Below are 20,664 nucleotides of genomic sequence, written 5' to 3'. Positions count from 1 at the left end.
TAAGTCTTGGTATTAATGAATTTAAAATGAATTGTTTTCAAAAAAAGTTGATCGTTTTTTCGAAGTCTTTTTGTTCATTTTTACAACCTGTATTTTAGACGCATTAATGTCAGGTCCTATCCACTTTTGATTTAAAAAAAGATATTAATTTTGTTAATTAGTCACAGGCGATTGTTTTAATAATCTGATTCTCCGTGGTTTCCCGCTTTTTTTTTTCAATCTTTTACGCTACTCATAACTTGTACGCTAGTCAATCTTTTACGCTAACCATATCTAAAATGAGAACAAATTGATGTTCAAATCTGACCCAATTAAACTGTCATCATAATTTCAATTGATAGCTTATGGCTTTAAAGTCTTCAAAACGTGTTTTCTTAAAAAATATATGTATGTTTGGATGTAGAATTTTTTTGAAATTAGCCTTCTTAATATTTGTTTTCTTACTTAATTGCTGTCGTTTTTGAAATTTCAAAAAAAACTTTCATTTCTCAATATTTAGAACAAAACTTAAATGATAATCCCATGACAAATTTTCGGAAAAATATATGCCCAGGTCTTTGAAGTGTATTTCCTGTGAGATGTTTCTATGGCTGGGAAGACGCAAAATTTGCTTGTTTTGATTTTTACGTAAGGAAAATTGCACGTTTTTAAATTTATCGAAATTGAAGTTTAACCGATTCTCCTTGCTCCACACAATAGCATTTTCAATATCTTTTTCCAGCTGCATTTTATTGTCTACAGTGCTGACGATTTTTGTGTCATCCGCGTATAAAAAGCACTCATTGACAATTATTTCGGGTAGGTCATTTATATAAACGGAAAAAAGAAACACAGTAAAAATTGACCCTTGAGGCCCACCGCTGGTGAGAGAGATCAGGGCTAGATTTTTTTAAAAAAAAGTAGCGGTTGAAATCAAAGCGGTTTTTGGATCTAGTTTTCAATAGGTTTTCAGGAAATTTGCTGCACAGTTTAATTTTCTTTGGAATTGATATCTGTTGAAATATATTTGTATTTATAAATTTGTATTTAACATATTTAATTTTTGCAGTTAAGATCATGTTTCCTCTTCGTACGATATCAAAGAAACTAATTTCTTGAGAATTGGGAAGCTAGAGCGGCTATTCCTGATAGATGATGACGTATCTATTTATGAGAAGGCTATTAAAATTTAACTGAAACAGTTTCTTCAAACTGAAAAATAATTTTCAAACCTTGAATCTGTTTTGCCCTGGTTCTCAAACTAAAAAGGCCAGAAATATTTTTTTCTGTCCAAACTAATTCTTCAAATATTTTTTATGATTAAATTGTTATTGAGAATAATAGAAACCTGAACATTTTATTACTAACTCGAAATTTAAAGAGAAAGTTGTCACTGACAAAAAGAACTAGCTATGTAAACTTAGAGTCATAGACCTGTTCTCTTTTCCTTTGGAAGAACTCACCTGACTAGAGATTTAATTGTATTCTATATTCCCTTAACAAATTTTGACAATGATGCTTGTTATAAACTAATTTAATCACAGAGATTACAAAAGATAACTAACTTAATTTGCGTCTCATGAGTTTTCCAAAAGATCAAAGTCTTTTTATCTGAAGGAAAGAAATGAAACAAGTGTTTAGATAAAAAACAGGGCATGAATGAGGCTCAGAGTCAAAATAGTCAAATATAATTTTTTTTCTTTATTTCGCCAATTGACATTTTAATGACCCAAAATTACATTGCTGCTTGTTGTTTACTGCCAATCTTTCTGATAATAATCTTTCAGCGTCTTAGAAGATGAAGTTAATTAACAATCTCTAGGACAAAGTACTCTCAAACTATTGCCGACTTTGGTTGTTGCAGCTAACTTAAGTTTAGGTAGGTAAGTTGATAGGGTTATAGGGCAAAATTATGGGGGGCGAGGATGGTGAGCGCGCATAGATGATGGTAATGGTGTCCAAACCACCTAAAACTGTATGTACCTAAATTCTGTTTCCTAAAAAACACAGAACCCCTATCTAGTGTGTTTGTTTCATCTTTCAACTGTTTTCCTGATCAATTTTTGGCTCCGACTCACTTTAGTCGAGGAGGAACTATATGCTCAACTGGTCCTTTTTCAGTCAATTTTGGCCGGCCGATATATTCCCCGTAGACAATCCTGAGTGGTATCATTAGGAAGCTCGTACAGCGCAAAATATAGAATTAAAAACATTTTTTTGAATTTCGTTTTTTCCAGGCAGTTATCGAGGTTTAAAATTTTGTGAACATTGGAATGATTTTTTGTTCAAGTTTTCCAAAATTTTTGCTTAATTTTGCCTCAATTTTGTCATCTTTGCTATATATAGTTTTATCGGGTTCTTCTAAGACCACATGGGAGGGTTCATGACTCAGTTGATTCCAAAAATTCCTTTGAATTTGCTAGAAGTAACGACCTAAAAACTGCCTACAAATTTTTGAATTAACTCTTAAGAGGGCTACTTCTACTTCTCTTTTCATTAGGAGAGTTCTGGAGAAAAAATTTTGAACGGTTGTTTTGGCAGATTATCACAATTATAACAAGTCTCATTGGCTTTGAAAAAAAACTCATATAAAAATTTGCTGCCGAATATTGTATTGGTTTTAACGGCTTTTAAACAGTTTTCTGAATTTCTAATTTTTTTCGGTGTTTTTAGCTGTTTTTGTAGCCGCATCACTCATTCTGGATAACGACAGAAACAAACACTCATTGACTTCAGTTGATAAGTCTTGGTATTAATGAATTTAAAATGAATTGTTTTCAAAAAAAGTTGATCGTTTTTTCGAAGTCTTTTTGTTCATTTTTACAACCTGTATTTTAGACGCATTAATGTCAGGTCCTATCCACTTTTGATTTAAAAAAAGATATTAATTTTGTTAATTAGTCACAGGAGATTGTTTTAATAATCTGATTCTCCGTGGTTTCCCGCTTTTTTTTTCAATCTTTTACGCTACTCATAACTTGTACGCTAGTCAATCTTTTACGCTAACCATATCTAAAATGAGAACATATTGATGTTCAAATCTGACCCAATTAAACTGTCATCATAATTTCAATTGATAGCTTATGGCTTCAAAGTCTTCAAAACGTGTTTTCTTAAAAAATATTTGTATGTTTGGATGTAGAATTTTTTTGAAATTAGCCTTCTTAATATTTGTTTTCTTACTTAATTGCTGTCGTTTTTGAAATTTCAAAAAAAATTTTCATTTCTCAATATTTACCCATTTTTGTGTTTCTTTTTTGAAGAGTTCCATTTGCTTTGAAGATGAGTGCTGTTGAGCTTGGACAATGCTTAATTGATTACCTGATAGTTTTAATAGCTTGAAAGCAATTTTTTTCGAACGTTTATCTGTGTTTATTAGGATGACTCAATGATCTCCTATGACAAAACAATGAGAAAATGAGAAAAAAATCCTATGAGAAAAAAATCTGTGCAACTTTTTAAGTTGGTAAATGATGTCTTTTTTTACTAATAATCAATTGTTTAAAAAACTTAAACGTATTTTCAAATTTTGCGCTTTTCTTCTTTTTTTTCCGCTTGGTACCTAGTCTTATTATTGACCGGTCATACATCTTTTCTGGAGAGGTACAAGTTTTTTCGGATCCTATTTACTCTTTTATCTGGGGGCTAATTAGAGTTTGAACTGGTTTTATCTGCTGCTATTTTGATTTTTGTTGTTAAATGCTTTTTAAGAAACAGATTAAATTTTTTGGTCTTAATTAATGTTTGTTTTTGTTATGAAAAGGTTGTTTATTGTTTTTCTAGTGTCGTCAAAGGCAATTATTATCAGTTCTTCATTGTGGCATTAGTTAATTCATTGTCTCGATAATGACCAGTCCCAATGACTCAGATTGACTTATACAAGAATATATCTGGTATATTTAGATGTAAGCTGATGGTTGTTATGATTATGCTCCTTTTTATTCTTGTTTTTTGACGTGTTTCCGAAATTCATTAAGAACAGGTCCCGTTTCTCTTGAAGTGAAATAAAATTTGCTCAGTTTAGGATTTATCTTTTGCTTTCTTTACCTCGTTAATGATTTATTTTCAATAATAGATATTGAGTTTGTCCGTATTTAATGTTTTTAATGTGGTGTTTTTCCTCACTCGTCAGACAATTATGTTAAAAATGTGAATGAGTGGGGTCGGAAAATTATGTGCAAACGCACATTACCGAGCCTCCTTGTTACTTCTAATTTTTTAGAACTTCTTTTAGTTTTGATCTTTGAAATTTGTCAAATTGAACTTTCAATAATTTCGTCAAAGAGGTGTTTCAGGCTCAACAACTTTAAATCGTCTTGTAAATTGGGTACATTAAGTACAAGTTAAGCCCTCTGATCATACAATTTTCCACGTTCTTAGTTTTTCTTTAGAACATACCGGTGCAGTAAAAATACGCAGGTATTAGTTTTTATTCAAACGTTGTTCACGGTAGGAAATGGAAACATCTTTATTTCTTTCGCGGATGATAGCAGAAAATTTGTTAGATATAAACTAGAAAACACAATGCATAATCTCACCCTAATTTGCAGTGTAACTCTGTGAATAGTATCACTTGGGAGACCCGTGAATTCTGCTTCACATGCTTCTGGTTCTAATGTCAGGAACTTAGGAGATTCATTTACCACCGCATTTCCACTCCCGTCTGGAGCTAGTCTCTCACAACTGACCTAAAACAAGAATATGATTTAAGCTTCGTAAACCTCCGTAAATAGGCAAAACGAATTTGTTAACAAGAAAGTCGCAAGAAAGGTCTTTTTGCGGCTCAAATGATCCCCACATACGTATTTGACGGTAGATTGGAAAAATTTAAATTCAGTTTTGATTGAGTTTGACATCTGCTTTAACTAAACTCCTCTATTTTATAAGATGGATTTAAATACTGTCACAGGTGAGATCGGATGGTCATCTTGCAAGAATGCAAGATCTTACAAGACGACCTTGCAAGATGAATGGTTATGTTGCAAGATTCATGCGAATTCGTTCCAGTCCAGCTCTGCTTTCATTGGTTCTTATTATTTTGCGCAGAATGTTCCCGAGATATAATTGCGTGAGTTCAAAGAGATAAAATGAAACAAAAAGACAAGAATATTCGAATTTTGCTTAAGAAAAGTGGAACAAATTCAGTCGGCTTAGCATAAAATGTTTCTGCCCCATTGAACACGATCACAATTGGAGACCCTCGAACTTATTCTTTTCTTTGTTTTTGGATTCAGTCATTTCGATTACAAATCTCTGAAAAAAAATCCTCTCATTTATAGTAATATTTGGATTTTTTACCTTTACATACAATGTACTTGGTTTCTCTACAATTTTACGCTAAAATTTAGGGAAAAAAACCAAGAGTCTTTCTTTTTGAGCATTTTTTTATGTTTTAAATTGCACAGAAGCTGCAATATTGCAGCCATATTGCAACATTGCAGCCATATGCTTGACAATATGAAAAAATGTGATGTGATATTTAAAAAAAAACTTTTTTCGTATGCAGATCAAGTTTAAGCTTTATTCAAATTAATTGTATTACCACAATATGAGCAGATTTTGAAAAATTGACTATTAAAAATGACAACATTTTGTATGTTTTCAAGCCAAAGTGGTCGGTCCACTCAAAAATGAAAAAAAAATTGAAAGAAAATTATAATTGGTATTCTCAAAACGACTGTGACTACATTTCCCATATTGCGGTAAAAAAAATAACATTTTTTTAATAAACCACTTCCTGAAAGGCTACCGTAAATTTCAGTCGAATATCAAAATTTAACATATCAATCACAGAGATGGAAATAACGAAAATCTGAAGAGAACATTGAATGAAGTCAGTGATCAATGACGTGAGTTTCAAAACCAAAAGCATGGCTCAAGAATTTAGGAAATTTTAAATCTTAACAGAAAACCCTAAATCATTTTATAGCGTCCCCATTTATGTTTGCAATGAACAGTAACAGATCCGGACAAATTGAGAGAAAGATTGCACCACTTGCAAAGTTTTCAACTTGCTACATTTATATTGTAGGTTAACAAGCACAATAGTTAAATGAGAGGTCTTTTGTAAAGTTTTCCTTAAGAATTGGAGGTTAGGTTAGTCCCCTTATCCGAATTTTTCTAATAACTTGAATGTAATTGTATGAAATGTTTACTAATTTGCACAACACAAACAAAACAAAGTACTATTCAAACAATTGTTAAATGATTGAAAAGAAACAAATTGCAGAGGAATGAGAAAAACATTAAAAAAAAGAAAATTTTTATTTTGCACATTTCAAAATTTACGTTACATTCACAATGTAAAAGGGGAGGTGTTTAGAAGCTAATATTTTATTGAACAAAATGGCTTTAATGGCAGATTTCAATGCCACTGCCTCATCCAAGAATATAAATAAAGAAAAAAAATTAGAGAAAAAAAATTCCCAGATATCAGTTTATAATCCTATCAATTTACTTTGCAGTTTTAGTGGTCTGCTTGGAGAACAGAATATGCGGATTTCCAACATGTTAATCCAAAAATAACTTAAATTAATGCTTAATTTTGGTTGCTTTGAGCTCTTCTTTTTCCTTGATCAGAAAATTGTGCTGGTAATCCCTTAGAGCTACCCAAAGTCTTCTGTTGTTACAATGTAAAATTCAAAAGTCTACCCATAAATTTATAAAACTGGCGAGAATTATGTATATAAAAACTTTTGTTAATACTAGAAATTCAGTCTGTCAATCTAAGTGTCTAATTTGTTCGATCGAACAAACAAAATGACTAAAATTCTGAGCACCATGACTGAAAACGGAGTGAACATGACTCAAATGTTTCTGTCACATTATTTTTTAGACAAAGAGAGATGGATCCTTATTTATTTGAAAGTCAATTTAAAAAACAATAAAATTTGCAGTATTATATCATTTTTAGGGTTACATGCTCAAAAAACCGATGCTATCAAATTCCCAGAATGACCTTAAAATAATTTTGCTGGAACGATAAAAAACATTATTGACAAAATGTACATACCACTTTGGGAAAAGTGAAAGTTTTTGCAAAAAGAATACATGGTTTGAGATGTTCAGATTGTACGCTCTACATAAAATTTTAAACAAGCATATTTTTATTATATGGCTAAATTTTAATACAAATTATGAATATTTCCGTATAAACGAAAGATGCTTTTCTTTCTTTTATTGCCCCGGTTCTTTATCTTTGGTCTTCTAAACCTTTTTTGAATTTAATCTTTAATCATGGTTTTATCCACAAAGCTTTGACCCTCAAAACATTCCAAGTTTATTTTGCCAATAGAACAGTTTTCAGTTCATTAATTCGCGATTACAGTTCATTAAATTTGTACCCTTACATGAAAAAGAACCAATATTGCTTGAGAACGCACAATTTCGGATGCTTTGGTTATTTTGAAAATATCAGTTAAGATGCCTCCTTAAGTAATCTATCGAGAAGTTCAACATAATTATAATCTTTATTAAAAATTTATCAGTTTTTTATTAGTTGAAAAAAAGTCAAAATGGGAAAATGTTAGTGAAGGAGGACATCAAGTTAGGACGAATAATGACGGCCACAAAAATTATAACAGCACATTAACGGATCGTTTTTATTTAAATGGGTCACAGATGGTGTCAAAACTTAAATAAATGAATGGTTAATAACCTTTTGATATTCGTGATAGATTATTTATAACCCTCGATTTTCTATCCATATGTTAGAACATAAACTTGGAGGGTTTCAGTTCCCCGATGGAAGTTATTTCATCATTAAATGATGCAATTGTTTTGTAACAAAGCTGATTTTTGATAAGTAAATTCTGCATTCACATTTTTCTGTTCGACACCTTTTTAACTTACATCCATACTCTAAATAAAACGGTGCCCAGCATTAATGAAGCTCTAATTATTAATTCTGCTTTTAGCAATACTCTAAATCCCTTTGAAGGGTACTATAAATAGAACAATTTTGCTTCAAAACATGGAATTAAATTACATTTAATTTTTTGGATTTTGCTGTGAAAAAAATGGGAAAATAAGTTTCAAAGTTATCTGATTTAACAAGCTTTTCTTTTCAAAATTCTTTTGTCGCACGAAAAAGCGAAGGTAGAAGAATTTCAATAGCGTTTTCTCTACCCATATACTGATAGTTCAAATAAAAAATCGCGTAGATTCTTCGGATCAATGTCATCGAAAATTTTTGATTCAAAGATACGCTTTTGTGACCAGAATTGTTTAGCAATCCCGAAAAAGAACTTACACATGTTATTCACGAAGTGCAATTATGTATGACAAATAATACCTTGTAGGAGTCAATGCGTGAGACTAGACGTATACCAATTTCTCTGTTATCAACCATTTGAGAGTCTGTTCTCTTAGAGGTATTTTAGATATAGGATTTTTCTGATATTTTGAACAAAAAGCTGCTTACACCTGACTATTTCTCAAAAAAGCATTACAAACATCCAAATATAGCCGGCAGATTGCCGGAAAATATCCGCGATAGACGTTTGTGGGCTTCCATGGAACTGAAACAATTAAAGAAATATGATAGACAGATCGACCACCAGTCCTTTAATAGACCACTAGACTTTTTGGTTTAGATTCGGACTGTCTTTTTTTGAGACACATAAGCTCTATAAGCAAAAATCCCTAATAGAGCTTATTCGAAACTAATATTCAAAATAAAAAAATCGGGACTCTAATACTCAAGAATTAGGGCGTACACGTTTGGCACAACTTAGATGCACACTATTGATCTTCAACTAGTAGATGCTCATAAAAATTAAAAATCATTAAGTAATTTCAGAAGTCATTTTACAGACTATAAGTCACGCAACTGACCTAAAAGCAGAAAAAATGACGTCAAGCACACAAATGTTAACTGCAAAGTTGGAGAAAATAGTGAAATTGGAAAAGTCATTAGTCGGCAGAATCATTGATGGAGACGACGAGAAAAAAACCACGATGTCCAAAATAATAACCGCTATCGTTTCGCTGCTTTTAATAACCAAACATTTTGAGTTCAAATTTGATCTCTAATAACGCCTCATTGCACCCTAGCTCTTTTAACGACTAGCAGAAAATTTGCATAGTTATCATACAAGTCTTTAACGATATCTGGGTCAATTTCATTCCAAATTTCTGACACTTATTCTTTTACATTTCCCCAAATTTTTCTGTTTGCATAATGGCTGCTTCCAAATTGCCCATAAATTTGCAAATGGTTGTAGATCTGGACTTTATTTCGGCCATTCTGGTGCCTTCCACACCTTGTCCTGGAAAAAGTTACCCATAACCTACGATTTATGAGATTTTTGAGATTATTTTGTTGAATAAGAAATCCTGAATCTTGTCTCATCAGAACGATGTCATAAATAATTTGGGATTAGTTGATACGCTGCTGTGCCCAAAGTGGTTTTGCAAGCCCGAAAAACAACGTAACGTTACGTGTAATTCACGAGGTGCAATGATGTAGCACAAATAATACATTGTTGAAGTGTTTAGCAATGTGTGAGAGTAGACGTTTTATAATTCATTTAAACTCAAAATTTTGAGATCTGTTCTCTAAAAAGCATTTCAGATATACGAATTTCTGGTATTGTGAAGAAGCAGATACACTATGGTACCAAAAAGCAGCGTACATCTGAAGACTTTTCAAAAAGCATTACGAACATCCAATAAAAGATTATTTTGAGTTTAAATTTGTTCTCCTATAGCGTGTTAATACAACTTTAGCTTTATTATTGTCTAGCAGACGTTTGTACGGTTTTAATACAGGTTTCTGACGATATCGGCGTTTCGTTTCAAATTTTTGTCACTTTTACTCTAATTTTTCTCGAAATCTGACTGCTTTCGTAATCCTTTCTTCTAAATTGCCTCATAAGGTTTCGATTGGATTTAGATTTGAACTATATGTCGGCCACAGTGGTACCTTCTACTCCAAAAACAATTGCTGATAATCTTTGTTTTATGCACAGGAGAATTATCTTGTTTAAAAAACATTTCTTGAAATGCATTTTTTCTTCTACTTTTTCAAAGTTTCAAGCTTACCGGCAAAATTTAGCTAGTTTGCAAAATCAATCATTATTTCCGTCTATCTGATTGTATTGCGCTCGAAAAAAAGTGAACGTCAGTGCGAACTCATATCATTTGTGTTTTTTTAAAGTCTCTTTCCATTTCTTCGAATAACTCGAGCACATCCGTCTCTGGGGTGCGCAGCTTTTTTTTCACCAGAAAAACAAGAACGTTCGGTAACAGGTAGAACAAGGCTGCTTGAGCATACTGACGTACTGTTTTGAACGAATACACTTGCTTTTTTCTTCAAACTGACCTTGTTTGAAGCAGTTCTTGAAAAAAAAACTCCATCTTTTCAAAAATTTCTCTAAAGGTACCTCACAAAATTGTGTCGTAGCCAGTGAAAGCGTTATGAGTAACTCTGATACGCTCTAGAGAGGTCTTGAGATCTTTTAAAACATCGTTAAGTTACTTTCATTCGGAGATTTTTACACAATTTCGAGGGTCTTCCGCTCGATTTTTTGGCCCCTAAACTGATATTTTTCAGATAACGTTTGTATGCATTCTGTGCACTGGATCTTTACTACAGTTTGAGTAGTTTTTGTATGTCGGTCCGGACACCTTGTAGCGTACTTAGCAAACATTGAAGGAGCAAAGCGGTTTAACCATTTTTTGTGTTTAAGCAAAGAAAAAGATAATAAAATTTCTGTTGAAAACTTTTAAATTTCACACCTTTTTTCACGCATTAGCGTAAATCATGCTTATGAAGCACGAATCATGTCTTAAAAGCAGAAACCTTGCTGCACGTAGCTTTTTGGTACCATTGTATTAAAGGAGTTTTAAGCGTTTTCAGCGATTTTTTATCTAGAAAAAGCTTTTGGTTTGTATTCTGTTTTGCCCTCTTCCTCCAAGTGTTTTATGCCCACAGATTATGATTGTTTTTTTTTAATACAAAACATTACTTTGAATAAAAATTAGCATGAACGACTGGTGGTGTAATAATAAACGCCCATAAAGCTGGGCCGAAACAAAATAGATCAAGTTTTTTTTAACTTTCATCCTCATGAGCTATATCCGAAGAAAATATTCTACCTGGTACAGTGCTTATGCCCAGACTTTCGCGCGTTCAAAATCTTATATGACCAGACTTTAGTGGGTTCTAAATGAAAAATCGTGCGCTCATTTGTCCGTTCATGTCCAGACTATCGTGCGCTCAAAAACACTCATGTCCAGACTTTCGTGCGATCAAAAATGCGTATGTCCAGACTTTCGTGCGTTCATGTTCAGATAACGTTCTTATAATGTATTCGTTTCAAGTATAGATACGTTAGGGTGATGGTTGTGATGAAGTGCCCAAGCAGTTGCTACATTTTGTTTAATAAAAGATGTTCGATGAAAGTATTGGCTGAAGGGGGTGCCAGCGACCTAGTTATTAAAGTATGATTTGCTTTGCAACTTCAGCAAGGGTTTATAATTCTAGGTGTGAAATTGTTTGAAACATAGCAAAATGTTGGATGCGAATTTTCCTGCGGTCGATGTTTTGTAACTTTTGAACTCAAGTGAATTGAGGCTTTTTTGGTAGAAAGCTATCACTTGAGTGAGCACTCTATTAAGAGTGTTTAATCAAACATGGACTCACTAGTTTTTGGCATTCTTGTTTCCATTCGAAAAATTTTCGTGCACTCCGAGTCACAATGTCCAGACTTTCGTGCGTTCAAAATTGCTTATGTCCAGACTATCGTGCGTTCAAAATTGCATATGTCCAGACTATCGTGCGTTCAAAATTGCATATGTCCAGACTATCGTGCGTTCAAAATTGCATATGTCCAGACTATCGTGCGTTCATTTTTTTTCCAGACCGTGTAATTTTGAACGCACGACGCCACCTTGTGCGTTCATTTCGGTCTGGACATATCGACTTTCGGTCTGGGACCTCAACCTGGGTTATGTTGCAATGTAAAATTCAAAGTCTGCCCATAAATTTATAAAACTGGCGAGAATTTTGTATATGGAAACTTTTGTTAATACTAGAAGTTCAGTCTGTCAATCTAAGTGTCTAATTTGTTTGATCGAACAAACAAAATGACTAAAATTCTGAGCACCATGACTGAAGACGGAGTGAACATGACTCAAATGTTTCTGTCACATTATTTTTTGGACAAAGAGAGATGGATCCTTATTTATTTGAATGTCAATTTGAAAAACAAAACATATTGCAGTATTATATCATTTTCAGGGTTAAATGCTCAAAAAACCGACGCTATCAAATTCCCAAAATGACCTTAAAATAATTTTGCTGGCACGATAAAAAACATTATTGACAAAATGTACAAACCACTTTGGGAAAAGTGAAAGTTTTTGCAAAAAGAATACATGGTTTGAGATGTTTTGATTGTACGCTCTACATAAAATTTTAAACAAGCATATTTTTATTATATGGCTAAATTTTAATACAAATTATGAATATTTCCGTATAAACGAAAGATGCTTTTCTTTCTTTTATTGCCCCGGTTCTTTATCTTTGGTCTTCTAAACCTTTTTTGAATTTAATCTTTAATCATGGTTTTATCAACAAAGCTTTGACCTTCAAAACATTTCAAGTTTATTTTGCCAATAAAACACTTTTCAATTCATTAATTCGCGATTACAGTTCATTAAATTTGTACCCTTATATGAAAAAGAACCAATATTGCTTGAGGCTCCAATGAAGCTCTAATTATTAATTCTGCTTTTAGCAATACTCTAAATCCCTTTGAAGGGTACTATAAATAGAACAATTTTGCTTCAAAACATGGAATTAAATTACATTTAATTTTTTGGATTTTGCTGTGAAAAAAATGGGAAAATAAGTTTCAAAGTTAACTGATTTAACAAGCTTTTCTTTTCAAAATTCTTTTGTCGCACGAAAAAGCGAAGGTAGAAGAACTTCAATAGCGTTTTCTCTACCCATATACTGATAGTTCAAATAAAAAATCGCGTAGATTCTTCGGATCAATGTCATCGAAAATTTTTGATTCAATGATACGCTTTTGTGACCAGAATTGTTTAGCAATCCCGAAAAAGAACTTACACATGTTATTCACGAAGTGCAATTATGTATGACAAATAATACCTTGTAGGAGTCAATGCATGAGACTAGACGTATACCAATTTCTGTATTATCAACCATTTGAGAGTCTGTTCTCTTAGAAGTATTATAGATATAGGATTTTTCTGATATTTTGAACAAAAAGCTACTTACACCTGACTATTTCTCAAAAAAGCATTACAAACATCCAAATATAGCCGGCAGATTGCCGGAAAATATCCGCGATAGACGTTTGTGGGCTTCCATGGAACTGAAACAATTAAAGAAATATGATAGACAGATCGACCACCAGTCCTTTAATAGACCACTAGACTTTTTGGTTTAGATTCGGACTGTCTTTTTTTGAGACACATAAGCTCTATAAGCAAAAATCCCTAATAGAGCTTATTCGGCACTAATATTCAAAATAAAAAAATCGGGACTCTAATACTCAAGAATTAGGGCGTACACGTTTGGCACAACTTAGAAGCACACTATTGATCTTCAACTAGTAAATGTTCATAAAAATTAAAAATCATTAGGTAAGTTCAGAAGTCATTTTACCGACTATAAGTCACGCAACTGACCTAAAAGCAGAAAAAATGACGTCAAGCACACAAATGTTAACTGCAAAGTTGTAGAAAATAGTGAAATTGGAAAAGTCATTAGTCGGCAGAATCATTGATGGAGACGACGAGAAAAAAACCACGATGTCCAAAATAATAACCGCTATCGTTTCGCTGCTTTTAATAACCAAACATTTTGAGTTCAAATTTGATCTCTAATAACGCCTCATTGCACCCTAGCTCTTTTAACGACTAGCAGAAAATTTGCATAGTTATCATACAAGTCTTTAACGATATCTGGGTCAATTTCATTCCAAATTTCTGACACTTATTCTTCTACATTTCCCCAAATTTTTCTGTTTGCATAATGGCTGCTTCCAAGTTGCCCATAAATTTGCAAGTGGTTGTAGATCTGGACTTTATTTCGGCCATTCTGGTGCCTTTCACACCTTGTCCTGGAAAAAGTTACCCATAACCTACGATTTATGAGATTTTTGAGATTATTTTGTTGAATAAGAAATCCTGCATCTTGTCTCATCAGAACGATGTCATAAATAATTTGGGATTAGTTGATACGCTGCTGTGCCCAAAGTGGTTTAGCAAGCCCGAAAAACAACGTAACGTTACGTGTAATTCACGAGGTGCAATGATGTAGCACAAATAATACATTGTTGTAGTGTTTAGCAATGTGTGAGAGTAGACGTTTTATAATTCATTTAAACTCAAAATTTTGAGATCTGTTCTCTAAAAAGCATTTCAGATATACGAATTTCTGGTATTGTGAAGAAGCAGATACACTATGGTACCAAAAAGCAGCGTACATCTGAAGACTTTTCAAAAAGCATTACGAACATCCAATAAAAGATTATTTTGAGTTTAAATTTGTTCTCCTATAGCGTGTTAATACAACTTTAGCTTTATTATTGTCTAGCAGACGTTTGTACGGTTTTAATACAGGTTTCTGACGATATCGGCGTTTCGTTTCAAATTTTTGTCACTTTTACTCTAATTTTTCTCGAAATCTGACTGCTTTCGTAATCCTTTCTTCTAAATTGCCTCATAAGGTTTCGATTGGATTTAGATTTGAAATATATGTCGGCCACAGTGGTACCTTCTACTCCAAAAACAATTGCTGATAATCTTTGTTTTATGCACAGGAGAATTATCTTGTTTAAAAAACATTTCTTGAAATGCATTTTTTCTTCTACTTTTTCAAAGTTTCAAGCTCACCGGCAAAATTTAGCTAGTTTGCAAAATCAATCATTATTTCCGTCTATCTGATTGTATTGCGCTCGAAAAAAAGTGAACGTCAGTGCGAACTCATATCATTTGTGTTTTTTTAAAGTCTCTTTCCATTTCTTCGAATAACTCGAGCACATCCGTCTCTGGGGTGCGCAGCTTTTTTTTCACCAGAAAAACAAGAACGTTCGGTAACAGGTAGAACAAGGCTGCTTGAGCATACTGACGTACTGTTTTGAACGAATACACTTGCTTTTTTCTTCAAACTGACCTTGTTTGAAGCAGTTCTTGAAAAAAAAACTCCATCTTTTCAAAAATTTCTCTAAAGGTACCTCACAAAATTGTGTCGTAGCCAGTGAAAGCGTTATGAGTAACTCTGATACGCTCTAGAGTTGTCTTGAGATCTTTTAAAACATCGTTAAGTTACTTTCATTCGGAGATTTTTACACAATTTCGAGGGTCTTCCGCTCGATTTTTTGGCCTCTAAACTGATATTTTTCAGATAACGTTTGTATGCATTCTGTGCACTGGATCTTTACTACAGTTTGAGTAGTTTTTGTATGTCGGTCCGGACACCTTGTAGCGTACTTAGCAAACATTGAAGGAGCAAAGCGGTTTAACCATTTTTTGTGTTTAAGCAAAGAAAAAGATAATAAAATTTCTGTTGAAAACTTTTAAATTTCACACCTTTTTTCACGCATTAGCGTAAATCATGCTTATGAAGCACGAATCATGTCTTAAAAGCAGAAACCTTGCTGCACGTAGCTTTTTGGTACCATTGTATTAAAGGAGTTTTAAGCGTTTTAAGCGATTTTTTATCTAGAAAAAGCTTTTGGTATCTATTCTGTTTTGCCCTCTTCCTCCAAGTGTTTTATGCCCACAGATTATGATTGTTTTTTTAATACAAAACATTACTTTGAATAAAAATTAGCACGAACGACTGGTGGTGTAATAATAAACGCCCATAAAGCTGGGCCGAAACAAAATAGATCCAGTTTTTTTTAACTTTCATCCTCTTGAGCTATATCCGAAGAAAATATTCTACCTGGTACAATCATGAGTTGATACATGGAAAAGGAATTCTGTAACTAATGGCTAGTCAATGGCATCAATTTCGTTTGCTGAAATTTTCATCAGGAATAGATTAACTGGTGCTCATATTGACCCTACAGATGTATTCGCAGTTTCAATTTAATGATCGTTTAATAAACTTCATCGTTTTATCATGTCAAATAGTTCATCCTGTTAAAAGAAAAAAAGTTGTTTTGAGTTTGAGTGGTCAATTTTTATGAAAAGTGGATTCAATGTTTTGACATGAGTTCATGCCAACTGTCTTTTGCCAAAAAATAGCATTTTTGGAAAAAAAATTGCACTCCAGCAATAACAAACAGTAGAGGTCTTGGCCACGTTTCATTTCCATATTAAAAAAAAACATTTTGACCTCACATCCAAAAACGAAAATGTTGATCTTCAATGAAGCTTCACATTAAAGAAGTGTCATGAACTGAAATATAATTCCATTTCTTATTCCAATCGTTAAGGAAAAATCAAATTAAATAATATTGGAATGAACATAAAAACACATCACACTTTGAGACAACATTCTTTTTACTCTGAAGTCATTTTGACTAGTGATATAGAATTGCTATTGTTTGCTTTTTTACACAGAGATGTCTGGTATAGCGTTGAATTTTATTTGAAAATCATTTGTCGCCAAGATCACTGGATTTGCGTAACAATGGCTAGAGAAATTTTTCCTGAAATTGATCAAAGCCTGGTGTATTTTCTTGTTTAAAATAAGTGATGCTTTGTGGCAGAGATTAAATAAAGAACGATCAATGACCAGTATTCCTGTTACACAATAGAACTAGCTGTCATCAGTTTTTATTTTTCTTAAATGAGTAAATTATATTTAACTTAACCGATTATCGGGGGAAAATCGTTTCATTTAATATTCAAAGAAATTCTAAGAGTGGCGTGCTTTCAATTTTCCAGCTGTGCAGTAAGTCTTAATCACTCAACCATTGAGCTGTGGGCTAGTTTTTGCTTTTGCTTTTTCAGTGGTCTCAGTTTCTCAATGCTTCTATTAACAAACATACCCGGCAGATTGCCGGAAAATAGCCGCCGTTGATTCCAATCAGCATGATTGAGATTGAAAGAATAGATATTGAAAAAAAAAGATTTTTTTACAAAAACATTTCTAAGTCCGATTTATTTTGATGGCATTTCGAAGTTGAACATACTTCTGTTTCTTAGAGAGAGGCTACAGGGGCTACTATCAATACCAATAAGCATTAGAGAGAGGTAACTAATACTTATAGGAACAAAGTTCAAATAGCGGGCATCCAAAATTGGGCTTTATGGGTTTATCTCGTTTCCATTTCTGACTTCAATTTTTGTACCGACTCTGTTCATTTTCAACTGCTTTGCTGAGCAACTGATAATCAAAATCACTTTTAGCAGAATGAGAGAAGAGAGAAACTAGCCTAGAGAAGTCAAAGAGATTTCACGCAAAATGTTGAAAAAGCGGCAAAATGAGGTAAAGCGAAACATTTTTTTGTTCGACGAAGTAAAAAAACATAGCAGGACAAGTCCTGAAAGACAATCCAAGGAGTTGAATGAAAAACAAGCCTAATGTACCTGACCAGCAGATCAATTGAACAATCCCAGCCAAAAAGACGAAATCTTGAAACTAAGAGAATCAAACTAAACAAAACAATTATTCCTAAAACTCTTGAAGCTATTAACCTGAAGGCCATTTATGACACAATGCAATATAGTCATTAACTCACGCAAAAGACTTGAAAGAGATTAATTTGACATTAAAGTAGATAATCTTGAAAAAAACGACAAATGCTTCAAAAAGAAATGTGAAAAATGCTTCAAATGAAAAGGAAAAATTTAAGGTATTTTTCAAAAATGTGTCTAAAAAAAATTCAAATTCATTTTTTCTCTGTGGAATTCTGTCCTCTAACTCATCTCCAACATTCAAAAAGGCCAATAAAGATAGTTAAACTCAGAAAATGACAAAAAAATTCAAAAAATTTGAAAACAATCAAAAAAATTTAAATTGCAAGCTTTATTTAAAAAATTACTTATATTTGCAATCTAAAAAAACAGAAAACTATTTTGTTGCCGATAGAAACTCTGCAATAACCTACTAGCAATCTCAATAGCATTAAAACCCCGGCCACTGAAGAAAAAGAGTAAAATTTCAGGAAGTCTCAGACTAAAATTTCAGAGCACTAAAATTTGTAATATTAAAATCTTGAAACACATCCCCCCTTAACACTAGAAACTATGCAGTAAACTATTATAAAAACCTAAAGTAAATGTTTTGGCTGTTCAGGCTAGAGAAACCTAAAAATTGACAACTATATTCAAAAATTTGAAAAAGTTGACTTATGCCATGGACAATAAAATTTTTGTAGTAAGCTATTAGCAAATCCTAGACGAGATTTCTTGCCCCCTGGAGCTGGAGAACTTGAATAATGAAAATTAATATCAGAGAATTGGAAAAACAGCAAGTTTTATCAAAAAAATTGGTAAAATTCGTGAAGTTTAAAACCATTCCATTACCACTAGAAACTATAAAAACATAACCGACTAACGTCGGGCGAATTGCTCTCAAACAACCGGCGAGCGGTTGGCTTCGTAAGTAGCTAGCCACGGGGGGTGCACCGGGGGCTGAGGGGGGGGGCAACACTGGGCTGGGGGGGGCAACAGCGCGGTGGGGGTGGAGGCAATAGGGAGGGGGGGGGTTAACGTGGGGGGGTCAACAGGGGGGGGGGGGGTGTGTCAACCTTGATGAACCGCCCTTCACACCATAAGTATAAGTATAAGTCTCCAAAACAGTTTGAGCTGTGAAACAGAGCTGTAAGGCTCTAAGAGCACTTGATGCCCGCTGGGCGCTACCTGTTTATCCCGTTTTTGAGGACGAAAAGCCAAAAGCGTCAGATGAAAAATCGGTCAAGCGAAAAATCGCATAAAAAAAGACCAACAGGACTAATACAATTGCTGCAAATTTCGTTTGAGAGCAGTTAATAACCTATTATTGTGACACCAAGAGCTGAAACAACAAAAACATTCAAAAAACTTGAAAAAAGTTTAAAAATTAGAATAATTTACAGTGTTTATGTTAGGTGTAGCAATACATATAGCTCTTAAAATGGCCATAAAAAGTATTTACGTCTTGCAAAAGACCTTTACCAACTTTTACAAACCTCAATTTCAGACTGGTCCAACAAAAAATCCGAAAAAAAGACGAAAAAATTGCAACATTTTGGGCTCAAAAACTTCTGAAAATGACTTTGACCTGTTAACCTTAAATTACGGCCTTCCCAGTAGCTTCACCACTCTAAGTACTTAAAAAACTACTAAATGCGGCTAAAGGCCTCTAATGAAAATTGATGCCCGCTGAGTTTTACCTTTTTATCCCGTATTGAAAGCTCAAAGTCATGAAAAAAGGTGTGAAAACATCTTACAAAAATAAAAAAAAGGACAGAGCACCAATGCAATCCAATTCTTGGAGTGTAAAAAAAATAGGAGCGCTATAATAGCCGGCTGAGAAGATGAGGGCGGCTATTAATAATGCCCATTAGAAGGTCGATGGTACATGCCATTAAGGAAACTAAGAGACCAGACAAACAATGAAATCAACAGAAAACAGCATGCATTAATTACGACCAAAACATTTATGAAAACAAACGAACGAAAAAGTCAAAAAGGTATCAAATGAAAATTCAATTAAAAAAAAATTGACTTGATTTTAAATAGAAAAGATAGGGAACCTGTATTTGTTCAGAAGAATCAATAAATTGACAAAAAACAAACAGGGAACCGATAAAATTGTACTTATATAATTTTTGAATACAATTAATCTCAAAGTCATGAAAACCATTAACTATCAAATGAAAACATTAAATGGCTTCATTTATGCTCCCATACGAAACAATCGACATTTGTCATTATTTAGAATGTCATACGACTACAGAAAGAACCAATACAGATAAAAATCAAAAAAGTCATGCATATTTTGCAAGGAAACAATGTCGAAGCATATAAAACAATAATCTATTCACTAAATGAAGTGAAAACAATCAATTTCAATTGCGCTTTTTGAAACGCGGTTAATGTAATATGTGAATTTAATTTTCATCTCTCATTAATGTGATAATCGCCCAAGAGAACATAAAGTACTTTTAAAACATTAAAAGAATTCAAAAAAAGTCACAAAAATTCGCAGTTTAAAAGCCAAAACACCACTATTTGAACAATTTATCAACAAGGGAGACAAAATTTTATTTACCGTCAGGGAAAACGCGATCTTTTAGCGCTGGAATTACGCTATAAGGTGATAGAAATCGGGCAAATTTGGCAAATCTCAAAAAAATCTTTAATTTCTTTCGAAAACCGATTTTTTTTTCCTAAAACAGTTTTTATAAAGAAAACATAGCCATAACAATTATCGGTTTTCTACTAAATAATGGTAAATAGGCTGACTTTTGACCACTTAGGAAGCCAGTCTGAAATTTCAAAAGACAAAAGACTACAAAAGAAATCAAAAGTTCACAAACAATTTTACGCAAAGGCAAAGACGGTTGAAGCTATAAATAGTTCTTTAGTTACAAAATTACCACTTTGATTAAATTGACTCAGTCATAATGACGTCAAGTTCAAAACAACGAATGTTGGCAAATCTCAAAAATTCGTTAACAATTTTAAGAAAACACTTTGACGGAGCCATGAAAACCATGAGCTTCACTCAAAAATAACAATACTTATTCACTGGGCCTCATTTGAATC

At 33.1% G+C, this 20,664-nt stretch overlaps 2 protein-coding genes across 4 annotated transcripts in view; one reads left to right on the top strand and one right to left on the bottom strand.

The window, feature by feature from the left end:
* Positions 1-20,664, bottom strand: part of LOC142337714 (uncharacterized) — a 159,921-nt gene that overhangs the window by 56,520 nt on the left and 82,737 nt on the right. For both annotated transcript variants that reach the window (XM_075387172.1, XM_075387171.1), the window contains exon 14: positions 4,518-4,667. In XM_075387172.1, coding sequence (XP_075243287.1) covers positions 4,518-4,667 — 150 coding nt within the window. The remainder of the gene's footprint in view (positions 1-4,517; positions 4,668-20,664) is intronic.
* The window catches only part of LOC142337715 (uncharacterized), a 47,456-nt gene that overhangs the window by 19,970 nt on the left and 6,822 nt on the right, over positions 1-20,664 (top strand). The gene's annotated exons all lie outside the window — the stretch shown is intronic.

The sequence above is a fragment of the Convolutriloba macropyga genome, chromosome 4, assembly GCF_964194025.1.
Source record: "Convolutriloba macropyga chromosome 4, txConMacr16.3, whole genome shotgun sequence".
In the NCBI taxonomy this organism is placed as follows: Eukaryota; Metazoa; Xenacoelomorpha; order Acoela; family Convolutidae; genus Convolutriloba; species Convolutriloba macropyga.
The sequence above is the reverse complement of the archived record's forward strand: the minus strand, read 5'-3'. Positions and strand labels throughout refer to the sequence as shown.